The following is a 26031-nucleotide window of genomic DNA, read 5'->3' on the forward strand; positions in this document are numbered from 1 at the left end:
TGAAGGGGAAAGGAGGAGCATGAATCATGTAACCATGTTAAAAATGAATATTAATAAATGTAAAAAAAAAAAATGAAAAGGGCAGGGGGCAGCTGGATAGCTCAGTAGATTGAGAGTCAGGCCTAGAGATGGGAGGTCCTAGGTTCAAATCTGGCCTCAGACACTTCCCAGCTGTGTGACCCTGGGCAAGTCACTTGACCTCCATTGCCTACCCTTACCACACTTCTAACTAGGAGCCAATACACAGAAGTTAAGGGTTTAAAATTTTTTAAAAAATGAAAAAAAAGTGAAAAGGGCAATCTCAGCTCTAATGAAGAAGAAATTGAGACAATTATTAAGAACTACTTTGCCCAAGTATATAACAATAAATATGACAATCTAGGTGAAATGGATGAATATTTACAAAAATATAAATTGCCTAGATTAACAAAAGAGGAAACAGAATTCTTAAATAATCCCATCTCAGAAAAAGAAACTGAACAAGTCATCAATGAACTCCCTAAGAAAAAACCCCAAGGGCCAGATGGATTCACAAGTGAATTCTATCAAACATTCAAAGAAAAACTAATCCCAATACTACACAAATTATTTGACAAAATAAGCAAAAAAGGAGTCCTACCCAAATGCCTTTTCTGACACAAATATGATACTGATAACTCTTATAGGAAAATGTAGGATTTTAGAGTAAGGAGCAAAAAAGCAGGCAGAGCTGACAGGCAAGGCCTGGGAATTCTAATCATGGAATTCTGGTCAGAGGAGTGACTTTTCTCAGTGACTCTTGGTAATGGCTTTTGGGTTAGAGGAGCTAACTGTCTTAGTGAAGAGCCTGGAAAAGTGGGTTATCTCCATCAACAAGAATATCTAACAAGCCAAGAAAGCTCAGGTTGAGAATTGAATTAATATCTGTATGGTGGATATATATATATATATATATATTCATCTCCCTGACTTTACCCAGTGGATTACTTGCTGAGTTACCTCTCTTCCTGAGTATAGCTGATTCATCTGTGAAGAGGACATCTTTGTGAGAAATCTTTTTCCCCTTTTGACCAGCCAGTCTTGCCAAGACTGTCTGCTATAGAAATAGAATAGAAATTCCCAAACCAAAAGCTCTTGTTTTTACCCCTATCCTTAAAGAGTTAGTTTGACCTTTTCCTTTATCACTTTCCCTTATTATAACATTAAACTGAATTTTTATGAGATTCCTGTTGTACTCTCCTCCAAACCAAGAACCCACAGAGCTACTTGTTTTCCTAGCTAGATTGGAGTTTCAGTTAAACTGTCTGTTACCCAGCTCAACTGTTATTCTCTCATTCACCACCTAGTTCCCAAAAGACTTGTGTGTTTCATTTAGTTTACTTATTACAATCCTTTCCCTACTGGGGTTTGTATGTGTGCCCCACAGTGTGTATTTCCATATGTGGTCCAGTTTCCCAACCAGCCTTTTACATACCTAAGCCAGACAGACCAAAAACAGAGAAAGAAAACTATAGGCCAATCTCCTTAATGAACAGAGATGCAAAAATATTAAATAAAATACTAGCAAACAGACTGCAGCATGTCATCATAAGGATTATTCACTGTGACCAGATGAGATTTATACCAGGAATACAAGGCTAGTTTAACATTAGGAAGAGCATCCACATAATTGACCATAATAATAACCAGACGAACACAAATCACATTTTTATCTTAATAGATGCAAAAAAAGCCTTTGACAAAATACAAAGCCCATTCCTAATAAAAACACTGGAAAGTAGAGGACTAGAAGGGTCTTTCCACAAAATAATAAACAGTATTTATTTAAAACAATCAGCAAGTATCATCGGAAATAGAATTGTTAGAAACCTTCCCAATAAGATTAGGAGTGAAGCAAGGATGCCAATTATCACCTCTATTATTTAATATTACTAGGAATGATAGTGGGTAGCAATTAGAGAAGAAAAAGAAATTGAAGTGATTAAAGTAGGCAATAAGGAGACTAAACTAACACTCTTTGCAGATGGTATGATGGTATATTTAGAGAATCCTAGAAAATCAACTAAAAAGCTAGTAGAAATAATAATTTTAGCACAGTTGCAAGATACAAAATAAACTCATATAAATCATCAGCATTTCTATATATTTCCAACAAACTCAGCAACAAGAGTTAGAAAGAGAAACTGCATTTGAAATCAGTCAAAATAATATTAAATATTTGGGAATTTTTCTGTCAAAATAAACTCAAGAATTATATGAATACAACTATAAAACACTTTTCACACAAATAAAACTAGACCTAAACAATTGGAAAAACATTAATTGTTCATGGGTAGGTCAAGCTAATATAATAAAAATTACAATCCTACCCAAATTAATTTACTTATTCAGTGCCATACCTATCAAACTAACAAGAAATTTTTTTATTGAATTAGAAAAAAATTATAACAAAGTTCATTTGGAAAAACAAAAGACCAAGACTATCAAGGGAACTAATGAAAAAAATGGGAAGGATGAGGCCTAGCAGTCCCAGATCTTAAATAAAGCAGTAATCATCAAAACAATATGGTACTAGCCAAGAAACAGAAGGGTAGAATAATCGAATAGACTAGGAGTAAATGACTTCAGCAAGTTAGTGTTTGATAAGCCCAAAGATCCCAGATTTGGGAACAAGAACTCACTATTTGAAAAAAAAACTGCTGGGAAAATTAGAAAACAGTATGGGAAAAATTAGGTTTAGATCAACATCTTATACCCAATAAGAAGATAAATTCAAAATGGGTAAATGACTTAAATATAAAGAGGGAAATTATAAATAAATTAGATGAAAATAGAATAGTATACCTGTCAGATCTATGGAAAAAAAGGAATTTAAGACCAAGCAAGAGACAGAGAACATTACAAGATGTAAAATGAATTATTTTGATTATATTAAATTAAAAAGGTTTTGTTTGTACAAAATCTATGCAACCAAAATTAGAAGGGAAGCAACAAATTGGGGGAAAAATTTTTTTATAACAAAAACCTCTAACAAAGGTCTAATTTCCCAAATATATAAGGAACTAAGTCAAATGTACAAGAAATCAAGTCATTCCTCTTTTGACAAGTGGTCAAAGGATATGAATAGGCAAGTTTAAGATGAAGAAATCAAAACTATCAACAATCATATGAAAAAGTGTTCTAAATCTCCCCTTATTGGGGAAATACAAATCAAAGCAACTCTGAGGTATCACCTCACACCTAACAGATTGGCCAATATGGCAGTAAAGGAAAATAATAAATGTTGGAAGGGATGTGCCAAAAATGGGACACTAATATACTAATATACTGGTAGAGTTGTGAATTGATCCAACGATTCTGCAAGGCAATTTGGAATTATACCCAAAGGAACTTAAAAGAATGCATGCCCTTTGATCCAGTAATACCACTATTAAGTTTGTACCCCAAAGAGATAAAAAAAAAAGTTGTACAAAAATATTCATAGCCATGCTTTTTGTGGTGGCAAAACATTAGAAAATGAGGGGATGTCCCTTGATTGGGGAATGGCTGAACGAATTGTGATATATGATGGTGATAGAATACTATTGTGTTATAAGGAATGATGAACTGTAAGATTTCTATATAAAATGGAAGAACCTCCATGAAATGATGCAGAGTGAAATTAGCAGAACCAAGAGAACATTATATACAGATAGGGAAACATTGTGGAATGATCAAGTATAATGGACCTGACTACTAGTAGCAATGCAACGATCCATGACAATCCCAAGGGACTTATGAGAAAGAATGCCATCCACATTGAGAGAAATAACTGTGGGAATAGAAACCCAGAAGAAAAGCATATGACTTATCACTTGTTTATATGGGTACATGATTTGGGATTTTGGTTTCAAAAGATTGCTCTATTGTAAAAATGAAAATAATATGGAAATAGGTATGAAATGATAAAATTTGTATAGCCCAGTGGAATTGCTTGTCAGCTCTGAGAGGGGGGAGAAAAAAGGGAGGGAAAGAAAACGTATCATGTAAACATGGGGAAATATTTTAAAAAGCTAATTTTTTCAATTTTTTTTAAAATAAAAAACAACAGAAAAAATAATTTTCACCGATTCATATTTCAAGAATTTTTAATTAATGTTCTTGTTTCTGGATAAAAATATTATATTCTCATCCCCTTGAAAGTTTTAGAAGAATTACTTAATTTACAACATTTAAGTCTATATTACTGGGGGCAGTTAGGTGGCTGAGTGGATTAAGAACCAGGTCTAAAGATTGGAAGTTCTGTGTTCAAATTTGGACTCGGATACTTCTGGCTGTGACTCTGGTTAAGTCACTTATTCCCCATTGCCTAGACCTTACCTCATTTCTGCCTTGGAATCAGTATACAGTATTGATTCTAAGATGAAAGTTAAGGGTTAAGGGGAAAAAAGATTATATTACTGAAAAAAAATCTATAGAACTTGAATCCTTGAAAATTAACCATTATGTCAATAGAAAATTGAGGAATAGAGACCAGTGACCACAATTTGATTTTTAAAAAAGAAACTAAATAAGAGGAAAACAAACACCTACAAACACCAGTGAGTTTGTAAAACAAATTCTGCCATTTAGAGATGCAAACTTAAACCTATCAGTCATTCACAATGTATTTGTATTACTTTAATCAAATAATCAGGTTGACTAACACTCCCTCTATAAAAATAAAAAAGTATGAATTTTGATGAAATAGGATAGGTAAGAGAAATAATTTTGGATAATAAGTCATTTGAAGGAAGGTAAGTATAAAGGAATGACACAGTAAAATATATTAATGAGACAACCAGAAGACAAGATAAGGGCCAAATGGAGAAAAAGGGGTACAAAAAAGAACTGAGAAGACACCCAAAATAAATATTAAGGCTTTTTTCCTAAAAATGGTCTGTCCTTATACCAATTGAAATCATCTAGGGTAAGACATAAAATGAAAATGACTAGACTATAAAATACTTGACTCAGCATAATATAAATATCTGAAACTGGAGATCTGATTGTTTAAGTTAAAGGTGATACATTTTTAAGCAAAGTATATACAGAGAAGACTAGCAATAACTAACCAACCAATCAATAAACATTTATAAATCATTTCATCTGTCTTCTATTAGATGTATTGCCTATGCTCTAATAAGAGTATAGTTTTATTCAATAAGCAATAATGTCATTAATATTTTTAAATAATTAAGGTTTTGCACAAGAATTATCTGCCTATACACTAAATTTAAACTATCTAGAGTAGGATACAAGCTGAAAATGGCCACGTTAAAATAAATATGACTCAGAAAAACAAACACCCAAAACTGGGGATCCAATTGTCTAAATTAAGAAAGAAAAATTTCCAGAAGTAGAAATTTTCCTCTAAATATGAAATATAAATTTCTCACCCTTTTCCTCATACTATGATCACATAATAAAAGATAGCTTTAATTATGTACTTGGTTGTTGAGATTTTACAGTCATATCAGTTTCTTTATGACCTCATTTTGGGGTTTTCTCTTTGGGGAAGAAAAATGGAGTGGTTTGCCATTTCTTTCTCTACCTCATTTTACAGATGAGGAAACTGAGACAAACAGGGTTAAGTAACTTGCCCAGGGTCACACATCGGGTATGTGTCTGAAGTCTGAACTCAGGTCCTTTTGACTCCAGGCCTGGTGTTCTAGTCACTGTCACCTAACTGCCCTTAATTATGTGTACATGATCCTATTTCTTATTCATTCATGACACTCTGTTATGCTAAAAGTATTTGATTTATATACTGATAATTTTACTTTATAATAAAATGTATGTGACCTATGGATTTCCAAAAGCAAATTTACCTTTTTTTTGCTGTCTTTGTTGTCCTTTCCACCAGTCTTTCCTAAATTCTCTACACGTCTAGAAACCAAACATTACAAAATTTTAGAAGGAAGACTCATCATATTTTTCACACAACAGAAAGAACTATCATTAAAAGCAAATAGTAATAATGTTTCTCCAAACTAAAAATGTATAAGCCCATCATTTTAAGTACTTATGGTTAGGTCTGTATTTTGTCTTTGGAAGGCTTTTAGCAAATTCCTGAACCCTCTTATTAGATATCTCATCCCAAGTTAGACATAATGTGAGACTTGTATCTCTATAAATCAATAAGCTTTACTTTAAAATTAACCCTATTTCTTATCTAATTGTGTACTCCTAAATGGCTAACTACTGGCTGGCAAAAAATAATAAAGCCCAATTTTGGCATTTAATGTTTGCATTTAAATATCTTTTTTATTTAATTAAGAAGCTTCATAAAAAGCACACATTTCTAAGGAAAAGCTTTTTCACACCTTTTAATTCTCTTAAGTAAGATTTCTTCATCATTTTTTGTCATAGAAGCCCTTGGCTGTCAGATGAAATCTATGTGCTTCTCCTTAGTATAATGTATTTTTTAAAATCCATAACTGAAGGGAATGCAATTTCAGTAGAATTAAGTGAAATTAAAGATGCGATTATTTTCTCATCTAAATTCACAGATCCCCTGGAATCTATCTTAGACCTTTTTGGCAATGTATCGATCTCCCAGGTCAAGAATCCCTGCTCTAAAGTCAGTTAGCAGCTTTTTAGAAGCAGGATGCCAAGTTGCTAACATCCAGCAAAGGAAGGATATTGAGAATGATACTAGCAAGTGCTCATTCTAAACTTTCTGCTCACTCCACCAATATACCTTCAAGAATTCTTTTTTTCTTTTTCTTTTTTTTTTTTTTTGCTCACAAAAATTCCCAAGACAAGTTCAATTAAGTAATTTCCTCTCAACAAATTGCTAACAGCCATAAGGGTATTCTTGGATTCTGTGAGGGAAAAGGGTGGTACCCTTTGAGTGAGGGCAAGGATGGAATAAACTGAGAAAGGAATATAAGAAAAGAGTACAAAAGCCCTAGAAATTTCAGGAATAAGAGAGGGGGGGTTCTGGGAATGGGGATATAGGAAAAAAGTGTTGTAAAGTTGTCAAGAAAACAAAGATAAACTTTATGGAATTTGCAATAAAAGCAATAAAGAACCTGGCTGCATTCAAGCCAGATATTAAAAGAAAAGCAAAATGTCTTTACTCACACACTCGAATAACTGTTATGATGACCACACTTGTTATATTCCTATCTATATGGAGCATAATTAACTTATGAAAAAGGAAATAATTCACTCACAAGTGCTGGGGCTTTTTCCATTGGAGTATACTAGATAGTAAATCATTAACCTTTTTTGATATATTATTAATATTTCCAAGTTGATTATACTTTCAGAAAGTGAGCAGGGAGTACCTGAACTTAAACAAACCCAAATAATAGATTTATATAAAAGAAAAAATGAAGGTAATATTTTCTTTTTTTCAGTTACTACCCCCAAAGGTTTCCTTTAGATACCAAACTTTTCCACTAGCATTTGAAGGTAGATTTTAATTAAAATATTCATGTGTGACTTTGCAGAAACACAATTATTGTACATAATAAGTTCCCTGAGAGAAGTGAGTGAAGCATCTTCCTTTTTATTTATATCCCCAGCAACTTTTTGCCACACAATCCTAGTGTTTAATATAAGCTTTTCCATTTATTCATTCACCTATAACCCTAATTAAAAATAGAGCCAAAATGTAGAATTTGTAAGCAACCCCCCTAAAAGAACTATGAAATACATATCTGGAATCAAATTATTCATCTTCCTTACTGGATGATAGATATACTTTCTCTTTTGGAATTTGCTCCTCCACTTCTGTGGTCACTAGTCTGTAAAACAAAGTAATAATGATTTCCATTATTTTTTAAAATATCATTAGGAAAAATCTACATAAAATAGATACAAATTTGAATTTTAAAATGGTACCTGCAGAGGAAGGGGAGAAAGATACACTGGGAAATGGAAGAGATATACAAATAAAAACAATCAATAAATATCAATGTTTTAAAAACTAAATTATGCTGTTATAAAAATATATCATCCACAGCTTCAACTTGGCCTAAAAATAGTCTATTTTATGTTCTAGTAATCTTTTAAATAAATTAGGGCGCCATGCCTGAGAAAGAGATGAAAAAAGGAATACCAACAATTTTTTCAGATAGTTCCAAGGATTTATTTTAATTCCTTTAAAAAATATAAATCATTACTAGGTATCAAAAAGTTCATCAGGCAGCTAGGTGGTACAGTGGATATAATCTTAGGCTTAGAATCACAAAGACTCATCTTCCAAAATTCAAATCAAGCTTCAGTCACTTAGAATGAGACCCTGAGCAAGACACAATCTTATTTGCCACAGTTTCTCATCTGTTAAATGTGCTGGAAAAGGAAATGGCAAACCATTTCAATATATTTACCAAGAAAATCCCAAAATAGTATCGGGAAGAGTCAGACACGACTAAAATGATTTAACAAAAAGAAGTCTGACAAATATCTTTGCTGAAAAATTGCTTATAATTACATAATTTTGTATATTTCACTTTTAACTTTTCTGGACAATTTAAAATTTTCTGTTACTGATATCATAAGGCCCTTTACAAAAATAAATTTACAAAAACTTTCCTTTTCATATATTCTGATGAAATAATTATAAAATAAGAAGCAAGCTGAGAATCAAGCAAAAAAAAAGGTGTCAGGAATGTGACAAGACAATGGAACTCAGGTTGGTTTTTTCCTTGGCTAACACTACTATCTCCCTTGCTATTTGGGTCTCCTTATGAGAAAATTCCTTTAGTCTTAGTGAATTTCTGAGAGCACTGAGAAAATGATTTGACCTGGGTCACACAGCCAATATATAGCAGGAACTTAAAATCAGTTCAAGTCCATTGTCTCAATCCTACATCCCACCTTTCTTCTACTAAGCTACTCTGAGCATGCCCTTTAAAGAAGCAGGTTTAGAGGGGCAACTAGGTAGCACAAGAGAAAGCACAGCAGGCCTGGAGTCAGGAGGACCTGGGTTCAAATATGGTCTCAGATATTTCCCATCTGTATAAACCTGGACAAATCACTTAACCTCAAATGCCTAGGCCTTACAGCTAGTCTGCCTTGGAACTGATACTACGTGTCAATTCTAGGAGAAAAGGCAAGGGTTTAAGAAAAAAAATTTTTGAAGAGCCAATTTAGAAGGCATCCCTGACAAAACCAGAATATATAAACAAGGCCAAGTGGGAAATAAGATTGGATAGATACAATGGGACCATATTTGGGAGTCAAGTAGAGGAGTTTAGACTTCACATAGTAATAGTTTTTTGAGAAGAAGAGTAAAGGATGAAAGTCTTGTTTGGAGATTACTTTGGCAGTAGTAAGGAGAATAAATTGAAAGAAGGACAAATAAAAGTCTGAAAGACTAACTAGGAGGCAATTATAACATTCCATATTTGAGGTAATAAGGATCTAAATTAGGATAAAATAAAAAAGAAAGTACCAGCTGAAAAATGAAAAGAAACTTCACAGTAAAAATGGCCAGACAAGGTGACTGAATATAGGAAATAAAAGAAGAGAATGAGTCTAAGTGACTCTAAGATTTCAACTCCAGTTTAATTAAAGTCAGTCATCAGCATAAATCACTATACCTGAAACCATTAGAAGAGATGAATTCTCTGCTGAGAAAAGGACTTTTGACTGCACAATCCATGTAAGGGAATTGGAGAAAGAAGAAAGCAGGAAGGAAAAGAAATGAGTAACTAGAAGACAAGAACCAGTACAGTGAGTTCTATTATGGAAAGAGGAAAAAGGGGAGAAGGAGCAGTGAGTAAAGAGAATCAAATGAACTCTTAGCTTTGGCAATAAGGAAGGCATTATATCCTGCAAGAGAAGGGTTAAAGAAAGCAAGAGTCATGGGAAAGAAAGCTAGATCTCAAGGCATTCAAGAGAAAGTGTACACTGGTAGGGGAGAGTAGATCTGGGTACTATGCTAAAGTGAAGAGGAAAAATTAGGAGGAAGGAATTTGGGGATACTTAGATCTCAGCATGAAGGCATTGGGCACCTGAGAGGCAGGGGGTGGTGAACAATGCACAGGGAATAGGCAGGAGATATTGAAAGGGAAATTGAAAATCACCAAGGGCAAAAAATAGGAGCAACTAATGCAAGCAACAGTTTCAAATGAAATATCTTCAAGATGTCATTCTTAATATGACTTTCTATCCATATATATATGCTATAATTTTAATTAATAAAGCTCAGTTTAATAACTCAGCTTCTAAAATTTGAATGTTAATAACGGAAAGCTAGAGAACCGGGGCAGGGTACATAAATTCCAGTTCTAACTTGAGCTTTGATAATAGCCTGTGACCCTATATACTTACTTTACTTTTCTGCCCTTAGAGTCTGTAAAACAGAGACAAAAGCAACTCTTTCCCACATAAAATAATAAATGCAAATTGAATTCGTGCAAAGTAGCAACCTAAGAAAAAAGTCTTTGTATCTTTCTTTAAAAAAAAACAAAAAAAAAACCTTACCCTGTATCTAAGAATCAATACTGAGTATCAATTCCAAAGCAGAACAACAGCAAGGGCTGGGTAATTAGGGTTAAGTGACTTGCCCGGGGTCACACAGCTAGGAAGTGTCTGAAGTCAAATTGGAACCCAGGACCCTCCTATTTCCATGCCTAGCACTCTATCCACTGAACCCCTTTTTTAGCTGCCCCAAAAGCCTTGATTTCTAATTCACTAAAGAGAGACAGGAAAAAAATAGATAAATTATTATTGGTTAGGTTCTTTGAAATTCAATAATGAGTCTAGAATTATATTATGCAAGCACAGTATTTAAATATATATGTATGTATTACATAATTAGATACTTTACAATCAAGAACAATTTATATAAAATTATAATAAACCTAAATCTTTCTGCTTTTTCAACATTATTTCCAGGAAAAATATTGAGTACTTCAAAGTATTTTTCATTAATGTACTCAATATACAAATGACAGGTAATGATTTACTCCTCAGTAGTTCAAAATTTTATTACTTTTCAATCAATCACTAATAAAATAATACTAAGTTCAGCTATGTTTGTCTCCAATAGGTTGAACAATAAACCTCCACATTTGCTTCACTAGAAATCAAGTATAATAAGACTGCAACTGTCAAGAAAGGTATACAAGCCAAAGGATTAAATAATAAAATTCAGTTGTTAAGGAAGAGAAAAAATACCTTTGATTCCTTTTTCTTTTTATGCTCTTCTTTAGATGTTTTTTCTTTCCTCTCCAGGGTATTTTTTGACCTCTCATCCTCTAAAGAAATTCCTTCTTTATGCCGTTTTTCTTTATGTTTTTCTTCCATATCCTTGTCATAGGCCATGTTGCTTTTTTCTTTTGACAGTCTTTCTTTTTTATCCCTAGTGCTGCTTTTTTCTTTGTGTTTCTTATCTTGTTCTTGTTCTTTTTGTTTCTTATGCTTTCTTTCTCCTTCTTCTTTATGCATGTAATATCTCAGAGTAAACTCTTTATTTTCACCAAACTGCAATATTTAAAAATATTAAGTTGGATAATTTCTGACTGTATAAAGCATGCAAGTCCTTAACTACACAGAAGACATGGTATAACAGTCATGAGAAAAAAAAATTGATTCATGTATATGCCTATAACTACAGTACCAATAATGTGATTTACATATATTCTTTACATAGGAATGCCTAGGAGGCCATGAGAACTTTCTTCATCATGTCTACAGACTGTAAAGTAACATGGGGCCAAGTTACTGCTTGTCCCCTAACCCCATTACAGCACGGAAGAGGAGAACTTTGTACATGTCATTCCACTGATCCCAGAATTACTGCATGCTGAATGTATTGATAAACATTTTCAAACATGCCAGTGGGACTTATCAGCACTAGAGAAAGAGAAGTGAAGGAAGAGAAGGACTAGAAAGAAGGTAAAGCAAACCCTGACTCACCATCACACCTCATTCTAAGGGATTATAAGAGGTTGAAAGTATTATGTGAATTTTCATAGGAAAGGAATGTAGGTTACTTCTGACTAGGAGTAATCAGGGAGGGTTTCCTAAAGGAGATGACATTTGGTATTTGAGTTACAGCTACGTGGCTCAGTGGATTGAGGGCTGGGCCTGGAGATGGGAGGTCCAGGGTTCCAAATTGGCCTCAGGTACTTCCTAGCTGTGTGTCCATGGGCAAGTCACTTAACCCCCATTGTCTAACCCTTACCACTCTTCTGCCTTGGAACTGATACTTCTTAATAATTTTAAGTCAGAAGGTAAGAGTTTTGTTGTTGTTTTTTTAAGAGAGAGATATGCTCTTTGAGTTGGGCTTTTGAGAGTAGATGAAATCATTGGGAAAGGAGAGAAAGTGATCATTCTAGGAAACATAACCAAAGGCACAAGGCTAGGAAAGTGAGTTCAATCTGGGCAGAGTAGAAAGTCAGAAGTATGAAATAAGGTTGAAGAAGGGTGGAACTAGACTAGAACTATCTGTTTTGAATATCAAATTATGGATTTTGAATTTTACCATAAGGAAAAACGCAACAACAAAGAGAAATCATGTAACTGGCAATAGTGTGAAGGCCTGATTAGAGACAGAGGAAAGATCAGATTTGGGAAGACTTTTGATGAGGCCTCTAGAAGCCTTTTTGCTGTTCATAAGGTCACCTTTTCTAGTTCAAGAGATGTCTGCTAAGAAGAATTTTTATTTTATTATTAAATATAATTATATATCATACATAATTATACACATAATTAATATAATATTTTGTTATATAATATTTTCCTGGCCCCTTCAGGATTCTATGGTTTGCAACCTCATTTTTTTTCTTTTTTTTTTTAAACCCTTACCTTCTGTCTTGGAGTTAATACTGTGTATTGGCTTCAAGGCAGAAGAGTGGTAAAGACTAGGCAATGGGGGTTAAGTGACTTGCCCAGGGTCACACAGCTAGGGAGTGGCTGAGGCCAAATTTGAACCTAGGACCTCCCGTCTCTAGGCATGGTTCTCAATCCACTGAACCACCCAGCTGCCCCCACCTCATTCTTTTTCAATCTTAGTCTTCAAAGCTTGAAAAGTTCTCATTTTTATCTATAGCTGAGCTTTTTATGGTAGCAAAAAAATTGGAAAATGAGGGGTTGTCTTGTAATTGGGGAATGGCTGAACAAACTATGGTATATGATGGTGATGGAATACTATTGTGTTAAAAGGATGAACCGCTTGATTTCTATAAGAACTGGAAAGATCTCCATGAACTGGCAGAGTGAAATAAGCAGAACCAGGAAAACACTGTACATAGGAACTGAAACATTGTGGGACAGTCAAAGGTAACTGACTTTGCTACTAGTAGCAATGCAATGATCTAGGACAATCCCGAGAGACTTATGAAAAAGAATGCTATCCACATCTAGAGAAAGAAATCTGGAAATAGAAATGTAGAAGAAACCATGATTTATCACTTGTTTATTTGAGTTTATGATTTTGGGTTTGGATTTTAAAAGATTACTCTATTACAAAAATGAATAATATGGAAATAGATTTTGAGTATCTTATCAACTCCCGGAGGGGGGAGGAAAGAGGAAAGGGAGACAACATGAGTCATGTAAAGTTCCCATTTTTTAAGTCCTCACATGGCTTGTCATTCTTGACAGCTTGGCATTTTATTATCCCCAAAACTTTAGTGTTATCTGCAAATGTGATTTGGGACTTTCTCTTCTAGATAACTTGACTAAAAATTTGGTCTCAATGCTAATCTCTAAAAACTAGATTGTTTGCACTTCTTCAACCAGAGAAGCAACTTTAGGAACTAAGTTTCCCCACTGCAGTGTCATTCCAAAAATGTTTAGAAGGCTTTGTTGCAAAACTTTGTCAGAGGAGGTTTCAAAGTTTAAAGGTTTATGTCCACTGAATAACTGCTTATCACATAAAAATTTATCCTCTCCAAGAACTCTATTTGTCAGGCATAACATCCTCCTATAGGAAGGATACTGCCTGCCTGTTTTACATCAACACTGAGCAATCAGGAAACAAAGTGATCTTGTGGCGGTATAGAATTGACCTGACCTAATTTTGTCAGTTAATCCAGCATCAAAGACACATTCATGGGAACAGCGGGGTAGTTCAGTAGATTGAGAGTCAGGCCTACAGATGGGAAGTCCTGGGCTCAAGATGGCTTCAGATACTTTCTAGCTATGTGACTTTGAGCAAGTCACTCAACCCTCGTCTATTCTTCTGCGTTGGAACCAATATATGGTATTGGTTCTAAAAAGGGATGCGAGGGTTTAAAAAAAATAAAAGAGAGGCATTAATTAGTCTGTAATATCTAAGGTTTGTCTAGTAATCTTGTGAAGAGAAGTCATGTACATTATTAATTAATTATTTTATTAAATCTTCTAATAAAGTAAGAATAGTGTCCATATTTTGACTAAAAGTTGTAAAATTTCACTAGTTTTTTTTTTCAAAACTTTTAGGTGAACGCTAGTGTGTCAGGGTTTACTGATTTTGGGGAATGGAAATTCATTTTTTATCTCTACATCATAGTCGGAACAAAGCAGTTATTTAATATCAAATAGTTTTACTGTTACCAGGGAAACTGGAGAATTTTTAGATGACTTCTTGTCCTGCTAAATAATCAAGTGCCTCTGATTATCCTCCTAATCCAACATCCAATTTTCTGGACTTTGGTACCTGGCCTCTCTGTTGCCCTGTCACACTGGAACTTCCCCCTCCTTCCTCTCATATACTCTGCAAATCCAGTGGCATTGTACTCCTTCCTATTCCTCAAAGATGTCTGCAAACTTCAGACATTTTCTCTAGCTGTCCTCAAAGCCTAGAATGCTCCCGCACCTCATCTTGACTCCTGACTTCCCTACTTTCCTTCTAGTATCAGCTAAAATCCCACCTTCCAAAGGAAGCCTTTACTGATTCTCCTTATTTTCAGAGCCTTCCTACTGTTGATTTATTTCCAATTTTTGCTGTATATTCCTTGGCTGTACATTGCTGTTTGCACACTGCCTCCCCCCCCTCCCCTCCATTAAATCCTGAATTCCTTGAGAGCAGTGTTTAACTTTTGTCTTTCTAATCCCAGAGCTTAGTTTAGGGTCTGGCATGCAATATGCACATGGTATGTACTGAATGACTGATCTGACTGTTTCAGCTGCTATTTTACACTAAAAATTTCCTTAGCATCTGGGCTTCCCTAACCAGGAATATCCAATGATCCCTCTTCCACTTTCTCACCAGGGAACATTCCTTCACCATGCCAGGCCTTTTTTATCCCTTTGCTAAGTTTCTCACAGGGCATCCATTTTGAAAGAGAAGATCAAGTCAGCTAATCTTCATTCTCCTCCCTCCTGGCTCTGCTGGTGACTTTCTAGATTTTTCCAAGTATGCCTCAGCCAAAGTCTCACTCTGGAACTTCCCTCGGTACCTGAGGTCTCCATCTTAGATCATCCATCTTCCCCTGAAGCCTTCTCACTCTGAAACATTATCATGCCAGGTCATCCTCCTTTACCCTATGGGAAGCATCTAAGTAGTGCAATGGATAGAGATTTGAGCATAGGAGTCAGGAAGACCTGGACAAGTCACTTAACATCTGTCTGCTTCCACTTCATCACCTATAAAAGGGGGTGACAACAGCACCTACTAAGGTTATGGCGAGAATCCAATGAGAGAATGTCTGCTAAGGGTGCCGAATAAATAGGCATTTCATCAATCCTTTCAATGTGTTGTCTTCCCCAATAGAAGGAAAACTTCCTGAAGGCAAGGACTACACTTCTTTTTGCTTGTATTTGTATCCCATTGCTTGGCACTGTGCCCGACATATAGAAAGGGCTTTGATAAATGCTTGTTATCTGCCTATAAGCCTTGATGGTTATTACATCCTAAAATTTTTGTTGTTATTCAGTTGTTTTCATTTCTGTTTGACTCTTCATGATTCCATTTAGGGTATTTCTGGCAAAGACAAAAAGGTTTTTTGTTTTTGTTTTTTTTTTTCCCCCTTCTCCAGTTCATGTTACAGATGAGGAAAATGAAGCAAACAGAGCTAAATGACTTTCTTGGGGTCATAGAGGAAGTGTCCCAGGCTGAACTTGAACTGAAGTCCTTCTGACTATCCACTGTGCCACTGAATGTCCCTAAAATTTTTTGGATTTTACTTATCTTCTTGTTAGATTTCCATATTTTTCTTCCTTGAGCTATTATTCAGTTTTCCAAAAATAGAAGCATTTCTTCCCTATATGAGCCTCTTATTTGCCATTTTGCCAACTAGGGTTTTGGGCTAAGGTCTGTCTGGTCCTAATTTATAATGAGTATTTTCCTAAGCTTCCAAGAATGTCATTTAAAATAGGCCTAGGCTTTCCCTCGGATGTTTGTTTTTGATCCTTTAAATTTTCTTCATCACATTTTGTCACAGTTGTCTTAATTACTGTGATCTACTACTATTTACATAAGTTTGTCCTTAGTTTGCCTTCATTACTCAGGGAAAAAACTATAAATACAAAGGGGAAAAATATATTTATTTTCTTGTAAAGCCAAAGACTCATTACCCTAAGAAAGAGTCATTAATGTTCTCCCTAAAACCTCTCCATCTCACTGCAACAGGATATGCTGTTTTTCTTCCTTTCTAACAACATTCATGGTATTTTGAGTTCACTCTCTTTACCTAGAACAGGGGTCGGCAACCTTCTTGGCTGTGAGAGCCATAAACGCCACATTTTTTAAAATGCAATTTCATGAGAGCCGTACAGTGCTCACAGTGCCGCTCCTGTAACAGTGCCTGAAAAAAAATTGACTTTATGGCTCCTGCAGAAAGAGCCATATGTTGCTGACCCCTGACCTAGAGGAACGGCTGTCACTCTGGTACCTCAAATTCAGAAGGAGGACGTGACATCAACAAAACAATATGGAACTGAGTGTCATCTTGTCCTAATTGCACCACATTAACTAGCTGAATGGCCTTAAGCAAATCACTTAATCCCAGGGTAACCTGAAAAATGGAAATAATAGAACAGAAAAGATTCCTTTGTCTGAGGATTCCACAGAGTAGTCATTTCCTTTGCTCCCCCTAGCTCTATTGTCTTTCAACAGTATAGCAATTACCTGTCCTCATTGATTCATTCCAAAAACATGAATGTAGTACTATATTATGACTTGACCTAATAGATTAATCAGGTTACTATAGGTTAAGGGCTGAAGCATTACAACAGGTATAAAGGAGGTAGTTTCTCCATATTTCTTTTTTTTTACCTTTTTTCCTTTTTTTATTTAGAATAGTTTTCGATGGTTACATGCCTTATGATTCCCCCACACACACTCTTTCTTCTCCCTTCCCAAATCTGACAAGCAGTTCCACTGGGTTATGCATGTATCATTGTTCAAACTTTATTTGTGTGTTATTCATATCTGCAGTAGAGTGACCTTTTAACATCAAAACCCAATCACATCCCTATTGCACTATGTGATCAATCACATATTTTTCTAATGCATTTCCATTTCCACAGTTCCTTCTCTGGATGTGAATAGCATTCTTTCTCATAAGTCCCTCAGAATTGTCCTGGGTCATGCTGCTAGTACAGAAGTCCATTACATTCAATTGTGCCACAGTGTATTAGTCTCTGTGTACAATGTTCTCCTGGTTCTTCTCCTTTCACTCTGCATCAATTCATGGAGGTCTTTCCAGCTCACATGGAATTCTTCCAATTCTTCCTTTTAGCACAATAGTATTCTATCACCAACAAATACCACAATTTGTTCAGACATTCCCTAATCGATGGACACCCCTCATTTTCCAATATTTTGCCACTATAAAGAGTGTGGCTATAAATATTTTTGTGCAGATATTTTTCCTCATTACCTCTTTGGGGTACAAGCCCAGCAGTGGTGTGGCTGGATCAAAGGGCAGACAGTCTTTTAAAGCCCTTTGTACATAATTTCAAATTGCCCTCCAGAATGGTTGGGCCAATTCACAACTCCACCAGCAGTGTATTAGTGTCCCAATTTTGCCACATCCCCTCCAACATTTATCACTTTCCTTTGCTGTCATATTGGTCAGTCTGCTAGGTGTAAGGTCCTCTATATTTCTTCCAACTTTTCTCTTCAGTTAAAGACTTCTTTCAGTTTCTGACTGGTTGTAATATGCTTGACAATATTTACTGCTGAGTGCCTAACATTTAGCTCAGAGTCCAGACTCTTCTTATCATGGGTTTGCCAGTCAGCAAGATTATAAATCCTTTCTAGCAATCAAGTTGGTATAAGATGAGGAAATGTATAAAGACCACTTAAAAAGCTCATCAAACAACACCTGAATTCCTCATTAACAATTTTCCCTGATGATGTCTTTTTTTTCTGCTATTTTCCTGATCACTGTGAATCTAGTCCCCAAATGATGCTGGGGCAAAGAAGAAAACCCCCTATATATTTAATACTCATAGTATTGCAAGAATTAAGCATACTAATGCATAAATAATTGAGTTAATTCCATATATCTCATGACCCTGTCCCTGAACTGTTTTCTTCTTATGTTTTGAAAAGCTCAAAAAGACTCGTTTTTAGTCATAATTATTAAAGTTCTTATGTGTCAGGATTATAGAATTTAGCTCCTACTTTACCTTCTTTTCTCGAAACTTCTTTTCATCTTCTTTTCTTTCAGAATCATCTTTTTGGTCTCTGTCTTTATCTTTTCCTTTGGTTCCTATAAAAAAATAAAGTTTTCTTATTAACAAATGCACAAAATGGCTCTATTAGGATTTTGTAGTTTTTCACTATTCATCATATATATTAAAAGATTACACCTCAGTAGCTATGTATGAATGCATGTAGGCCCTAATACTTCATAGTTCTAGGATATAGAGCTATGGCTATAGCCAAATCCTTACAGTGCTTATTATTATAATAAAGAAAGTAAAAAGGAAGGAAGAGAAAGGGAGAAAGAGGAAGAAAAAGAGAGAAAGAGATGAAAAAATTTATTTTATTTGAGGGAAAAACAATTATTCATTACTCTAAAGGTTCTATTATTTATTATATTTTAAATGTTATATTTTACTTTGAAGTTGTTTTTTTAACCCTTACCTTCCATTTTAGAATCAATACTAAGTATCAGTCCAAAGGCAAAAGAGAGGTAGGGGCTAGGCAATTGGGGGTAAGTGACTTGCCCCGAGTCACACGGCTAGTAAATATCTGAGGCCATGCTTGAACCTAGGACCTCCTGTCTCTGGACCTGACTCTGTATGCACTGAGCCACCTACCTGCCCCTTTCCTTAGAAATTTTATAATTTAAGAGTAAATCATATCTAAAATTTTACTTTTAAACTAAAGCTAATGGCTTCTGAGGCAACATACTTTCTATCAGCATAACATAATTTTCATTTCCTTAAAAGACTAGTTTCTAATGCAGGACAAAAGTAAAGAATTGAACAGATTTGCCAGTGTTTTTACAGCAATCATTTCAGATGGAAGCTTGGGCTCTAGCACCTGAGCAGCCATTTTGTTATATGTGAAGTTTAAAATAAAACTTAAGAAGATAAAACCAAGAAGACAAGCTAGTATACCAAAGAGAAATACAAGCTTAAAGGCACAATTTTAAAAGCACTGAAGGATCAATTTCAAGTTATGTCTAAGTGGAGAAGATACTAAACAAATGGAAAAATGATGGATGGTATCATTATTCACTCCCCCACCCCCCACCCCGCCAAGAAAAGATGACTAAGTACATTAGCAAGTGCCTACCCACACATGTATCAAGAGTAATCTTCATGGAAAACATGAGCCATGAAGAGGCAAGCTTTTGTGAATAATCTTCTGTAGCAGAACACACAGCGACAATCACACAAATTACTAAGAGGTATAGGAAATACAAGTTCTAGTATATGTTGATTACAAAAAACAACTAAGTCATAAGATAAAAATGCAGGCTTAAATGGTCTTCTCCCAGAATATGTAACCATTGCACATTTTAAGACAGTGTAAGATTGCTTTAGAGATAAAACCACAGAGAGGTTTTCTCAATAACCATCTAATTATCAATAACAAGGAAAACACAAAACACGAGCCATAGTTTGACAAAGCTTTCCACTATTGTCATGAAAGATGACTCTTGTCTCTCCTTCATCCTGTCCCCTATTTCCCACATGTAGCTAGTGGCAAAGTCAATTCTGTCCTTCCCAAATACCTAGCATCTATCCCTCTCCTCAATATCTACCTGGATTATTGTAGTAAGTTCCTTATTTGTCTCCCTCCTTCCAGTCTCTCCCTGATTCAATCCATCTATCATACAGCTGCCAAAAATCAGCTTCCCAAGGCACATCTCTGGAACTCAGTTATGTATAAAATAAGGCTCTGAACTGAATAAGAATACTCTCTAAGTATCTTTCTAGCTCTAAATCTATGGTCCTTTGTCTTTTTAAAATTTATTTATTTAATTAATTAACTTAGAATACTTTTCCACGGTTACATGATTCATGTTCTTTCCTTCCCCTCCTCCCACCCTGCTCCCACAGCCAATGAGCAAATCCATTGGGTTTGACATGTGTCATTGATCCAGACCTATTTCCATATTATTAACATCTCTATTAGGATGATCATTTAGAGTCTATATCCCCAGTCATATCCCCATCAACCCATGTGATTCAAGCAGTTGTTTTTCTTCTGTGTTTCTACTCCCACAGTTCTTTCTCTGGATATGGATAGCGTTCTTTCTCATAAGACCCTCAGAAATGTCCTGGATCATTGCATTGCTGTTAGTAGAGAAGTCTATTATATTCAATATAATTATATAATTAATTCAATTATTCAATATAAGAGACAGTTCTTGCAGTCCATGCACAGAAAAACAAATGAATGACTAATGCCTGTTAACTATGACATGAATTTGGATGAATTAAGCCCATTGAATTGATTAAACAATAAAGGGTAAATATTGCAACTGGACAATGAGAAGGGGTCGACCTTGACTAGAAAGAGAAAAACTAGTAGAACTTACATTCAAGAAATTACATCAGATTTTCAAAAAATTTTAATAAAATTCAACTATGGGGGGAAAAAAACACAAGATCAAAGGCAGAGCCAAAATGGCAGAGTAGAGGCAGGGAAAGCTCTAACTACTCAGAAAATCCTCTCCAACCTTAAAATAACTCTTCAAAATGAATACTGCAGTGGCAAAATCAATAAGGAGCCAGAGTGAAGCAATTTTCCTCCAGAAAACAACTTGAAAGGTAGGCAGTGAGGATCTGGTTCTCTGGGAGAAGAAGGAAACTCAGCCCACCGCAAGGCTGTGCAGCAATGCCACACCAAGGAACAATGGCCTAAGTCAACTTCAAGCTTCCATTCTCCACATCTACTGTTCTAGGTTCTGAACCTGGGCCCAAGCAAACTTCAAGACCCCAAGACCTTACCTAAGCCACACTTAATATTTGAAGTCCAATGCCTTATGCAAACCTGCACTAAGGCCCCAAGCCATGGGGCAAAGCAATCCATGGTGCACCTAGCTTATGTATGGTTAAGAGTAAGGATCCAAATCCCTACCTAAGTTCAAGGTGAGGCCCCAAGTCTCATAACAAGGCAGTTGGCAGTGCATCTAGCTGGTGCAAGCCCAAGGGGAGAGGTCCAGAGCCCTTACTCAAGCCTGAAGTGAGGACCAGGTCCCAAGGGCAAGGTAGTCCACAGTGTTCCTAGCCTGTATAAGACTAGAGGGAGGCCCAGAGCTCTGCTAAACACAAAGGCAAAGGCCCAAGCCTCAGCCTAAGGAAGTCAAAAGTGCTCTTGGCCTTATAAGCCATCAATAGTTCCTGGGGGAGAATGACTCAGCAAAGGGAAGTGAATTTCAGACTTCTCAACCCCTAGACCATTATATCACCTTGGAAGAACTGAATCTTACAGAAACCTAGAAATAAGGCAAAGGATTGAAGTAAGGAAAAACTGAGATTTAAGAAAGTGTCCCCTCTACCCTAAGAATAGAGTACCTTTAGGATAAAAGTAAACATCAAGAAAAAGGCTGGGAAAATGAACAAACAACAACAACAACAAAAAACCACCTAAGTATAGAAAATCATGAAGGAGGCAAGGAAGAGAAAGGCAAAAACTCAGATAGGGGCAATGAGATCAAAGCAGCTACATGGAAAACTTCAAAGAAAAATGTGAATTGGTCTCAAGTTCTGGAAGAGCTCAAAAAAGATTTCAAAAACCAAGTAAGAGAGGCAGAGGGAAAATGAGCAAGAGAAATGAAAGCAATGCAAAACAGAATCGGCCAAATGGGAAAAAAAGTAGAAAAATCTAATAAAGAAAAGTTTCCCAAAAAAGGAGGCTCAAAAGTTCATTGAAGAAAATAATTTCTTAAAAATTAGAACTGGGTGAGTACAATCTAATGATTTTCATAATACATCAAGAAACAATAAAACAAAATCAAAAGAATGAAAAAATAGGAGAAAACATGAACTCATAGGGGGAAAAAAAACAACCAACCTACAAAGGAGATCTAGGAGAGACAATTTAAGAATTAGCAGACTTGGGGGAGCTGGGTGGCTCAGTGGATTGAAAGCCAGACCCAGAGATGGGGAGGTCCTGGGTTTAAAACTGGACTCAAACACTTCCTAGCTATGTGACCCGGGGCAAGTCACTTGACCCCCACTGCCTAGCCCTTACCACTCTTCTGCCTTAGAACCAATAAAAAAAAGAATTATTAGACTACCTGAAAGTCATGATAAAAAAAAAAAACCTTAGATATCATATTACAAGAAATTATCAAAGAAAATTGCCCTGACATTCTTAAGCAAGAGAGTAAAATAGAAATTGAAAGAATCTGGTCAATCTAATAAAAAAAAAGGACAGAAGAAAACCAAATTGACAGTATCAAAGATGAAAAGAGAAACCTCACCTCTAATGAAGAGGAAATTAAGGCAATCATTAAAAACTATTTTGCCTAAATATATGGCAATAAATATAGCAATCTAGGTAATATGGATGAATATTTACAAAAATATAAATTGCCTAGATTAACAGCAGAAGAAATAGAACACCTAAATAATCCCATATAAGAAAAAGAAATTGAACAAGTCATCAAAGAACTCTCTAAGAAAAAATACCCAGGGCCTCATGGATTTACAAGTGAATTCTATCACACATTCAAAGAGCAACTAAATCCAATACTATAAAAATTATTTGATATAATGAGCAAAGAAGGAGTCCTACCAAATTCCTTTTGTGACACAAATATTATGGAATTGATTCCAAAGCCAGGTAAATCAAAAACAGAGAAAGAAAACTACAGACCAATCTCCCTAATGAACATAGATGCAAAAATCTTAAATAGAATACTGGCAAAGAGACTCCAGCAAGTGATAAAGAAGATTATCCACCATGATCAGGTGGGATTTATACCAGAAATGCAAGGATGGTTCAACATTAGGAAAACCATTCACATAATTGACCATATCAACAATCTAACAAATAAAAATCACATGATTATCTCAATAGATGCTGAAAAAGTCTTTGACAAAATACAGCACCCATTCCTATTGAAAACACTAGAAAGTATAGGAATAGAAGGATCTTTCCTAAAATTAATAAACAGTATATACCTAAAACCATCAATAAGCAGCCTTCCCAATAAGATCAGGAGTGAAACAAGAATGCCCATTATCACTTCTATTATTTAACATTGTACTAGAAACACTAGCAGTAGCAATTAGAGAAGAAAAAGAAATTGAAGGTATCAAAATAGGCAATGAGGATACTAAGCTATCACTGTTTGCAGATGATATGATGGTCTACTTAAAAAATACTAGAGAATCAACTAAGAAGCTTATAGAAATAATCAACAACTTTAGCAAAGTTGCAGGATACAAAATAAATGCACATAAATCATCAGCATTTCTATATATTTCCAACACATTAGAGCAGCAAGAGGTAGAATGAGAAACACCATTTAAAATCACCCTAGACAATATAAAATACTTCGGAATCTATCTACCAAAACATACACGGGAATTATATGAAAACAACTACAAAACACTTTCCAAACAATTAAAACTAGATCTAAACAACTGGAAAAATATTGACTGCTCATGGGTAGGACAAGCTAACATAATAAAAATGACCATTTTACCCAAATTAATTTACCTATTTAGCGCCATACCTATCAAACTACCAAAAAACTTTTTTATTGAATTAGAAAAAACTATAACAAAGTTCATTTGGAATAATGAAAGATCAAGAATATCAAGGGAGGGGACAGCTAGATAGTTCAGTGGATTGAGAGTCAGGCCTAGCGACGGGAGGTCCTAGGTTCAAATCTGACCTCAGACACTTCCCAGTTGCGTGACCCTGGGCAAGTCACTTGACCCCCATTGCCCACCCTTGCCACTCTTCCACTTAGGAGCCAATACACAGAAGTTGAGGGTTTAAAAAAAAAGAATATCAAGGGAAATAATGAAAAAATGTGAAGGAAGGTGGCCTAGCATATTAAACTATACTATAAAGCAGCAGACATCAAAACAATATGGTAGTGGCTAAGAGACAGAAGGGAGGATCAGTAGAATAGACTTGGGGTAACTGATGTCAGTAAGACAGTGTATGATAAACCCAAAGAGCCCACGTTTGGGGACAAAAATCCATTATTTGACAAAAACTGCTGGGAAATTTGGAAAACAATATGAGAGAGATCAGGTTTAGATCAACATCTCACACCCTACACCAAGATAAATTCAGAATGGGTGAATGACTTGAATATAAAGAGGAAAACTATAAATAAGTTAAGTGAACACAGAATAGTATACTTGTCAGATCTCTGGGAAAGGAAAGATTTTAAAACCAAGCAAGAGTTAGAGAAAATTACAAAATGTAAAATAAATGATTTTGATTATATAAAATTAAAAAGCTTTTGTACAAACAAAAACAATGCTGCCAAAATCAGAAGGGAAACAACAAATTGGGAAAAAAATCTTTATAACGAAAAACTCTGACAGAGGTCTAATTACTCAAATATACAAGGAGTTAAATCAATTGTATAAAGAATCAAGCCATTCTCCAATTGATAAATGGGCAAGGGACATGAATAGGCAATTTTCAGATAAAGAAATCAAAAGTATCAATAAGCACATGAGAAAGTGTTCTAAATCTCTAATAATTAAAGAAATGCAAATCAAAACAACTCTAAGGTATCACCCTCATACCTAGCAGACTGCCTAAAATGATAGAAGGGGAGAGTAATGAATGTTGGAGGGGATGTGGCAAAATTGGGACATTAATGCATTGCTGGCTGAGTTGTGAACTGATCCAAGCATTCTGGAAGGCAATTTGGAACTATGCTCAAAGGGCTATAAAAGATTGCCTGCCCTTTGATCCAGCCATACCATTGTTGGGTTTGTACCCCAAAGAGATCAGAGATAGTATAAAAATATTTATAGCCGCACTTTTTGTGGTGGCAAAAAACTGGAAAATGAGGGTATGCCCTTCAATTGGGGAATGGCTGAACAAATTATGGTATATGCTGGTGATGGAATACTATTTGAGCTCAAAGGAATAAGAACTGGAAAGACCTCCAGGAATTGATGCAGAGTGAAAGGAGCAGAGCCAGAACATTGTACACAGAGACCAATACACTGTGGTAAAATAGAATGTAATGGACTTCTGTACTAGCAGCAGTGCAATGACCCAGGACAATTCTGAGGGATTAATGGAAAAGAAAGCTGCCCACATTCAGAGGAAGAACTACAGGAGTGGAAACACAGAAGAAAAGCAACTGCTTGAACACATGGGTTGATGTTGACATGATTGGGGATGTAGACTTGAAACTACCACACCAATGCAACTATCAACAATTTGGAAGTAGGTCTTGATCAATGACACATGTTAAAAACAGTGGAAATGTGCATCGGCTAATGGGGGGGGAGGGTCAGGGGGTGAAGGAGAAAGTAAAAGCATGAATCATGTAACCATGTTAACTTTTCTAAAAATAAATTATTACTAAATGTTAAAAAAAGAAATTGAAAGAATCCACTGATCATCTCCTGAAATAAATCCCCAAATGACAAGTCAGAATATTATAGCCAAATTCCAGAGCTCCTAAGGCCAAGAAGAAAATATTGCAAGCATTCAGAGAGACACAATTCAAATCTCATAGAGCC

The 26031-nt window shown here is 35.4% G+C and overlaps 1 protein-coding gene across 1 annotated transcript in view; it reads right to left on the bottom strand.

Annotated features, from left to right (window-relative positions):
• DYNC2I1 (dynein 2 intermediate chain 1) overlaps nucleotides 1-26031 on the bottom strand; it is a 109089-nt gene that overhangs the window by 68949 nt on the left and 14109 nt on the right. The window contains exons 4-7 of the mRNA XM_044678955.1: nucleotides 18523-18605; nucleotides 11137-11442; nucleotides 7696-7754; nucleotides 5829-5886 (exon numbers count right to left, since the gene is read on the bottom strand). Of these exons, the coding sequence (XP_044534890.1) occupies nucleotides 5829-5886; nucleotides 7696-7754; nucleotides 11137-11442; nucleotides 18523-18605 (506 nt within the window). The remainder of the gene's footprint in view (nucleotides 1-5828; nucleotides 5887-7695; nucleotides 7755-11136; nucleotides 11443-18522; nucleotides 18606-26031) is intronic.

Source organism: Gracilinanus agilis, chromosome 5 (assembly GCF_016433145.1).
Source record: "Gracilinanus agilis isolate LMUSP501 chromosome 5, AgileGrace, whole genome shotgun sequence".
Taxonomy (NCBI): Eukaryota; Metazoa; Chordata; class Mammalia; order Didelphimorphia; family Didelphidae; genus Gracilinanus; species Gracilinanus agilis.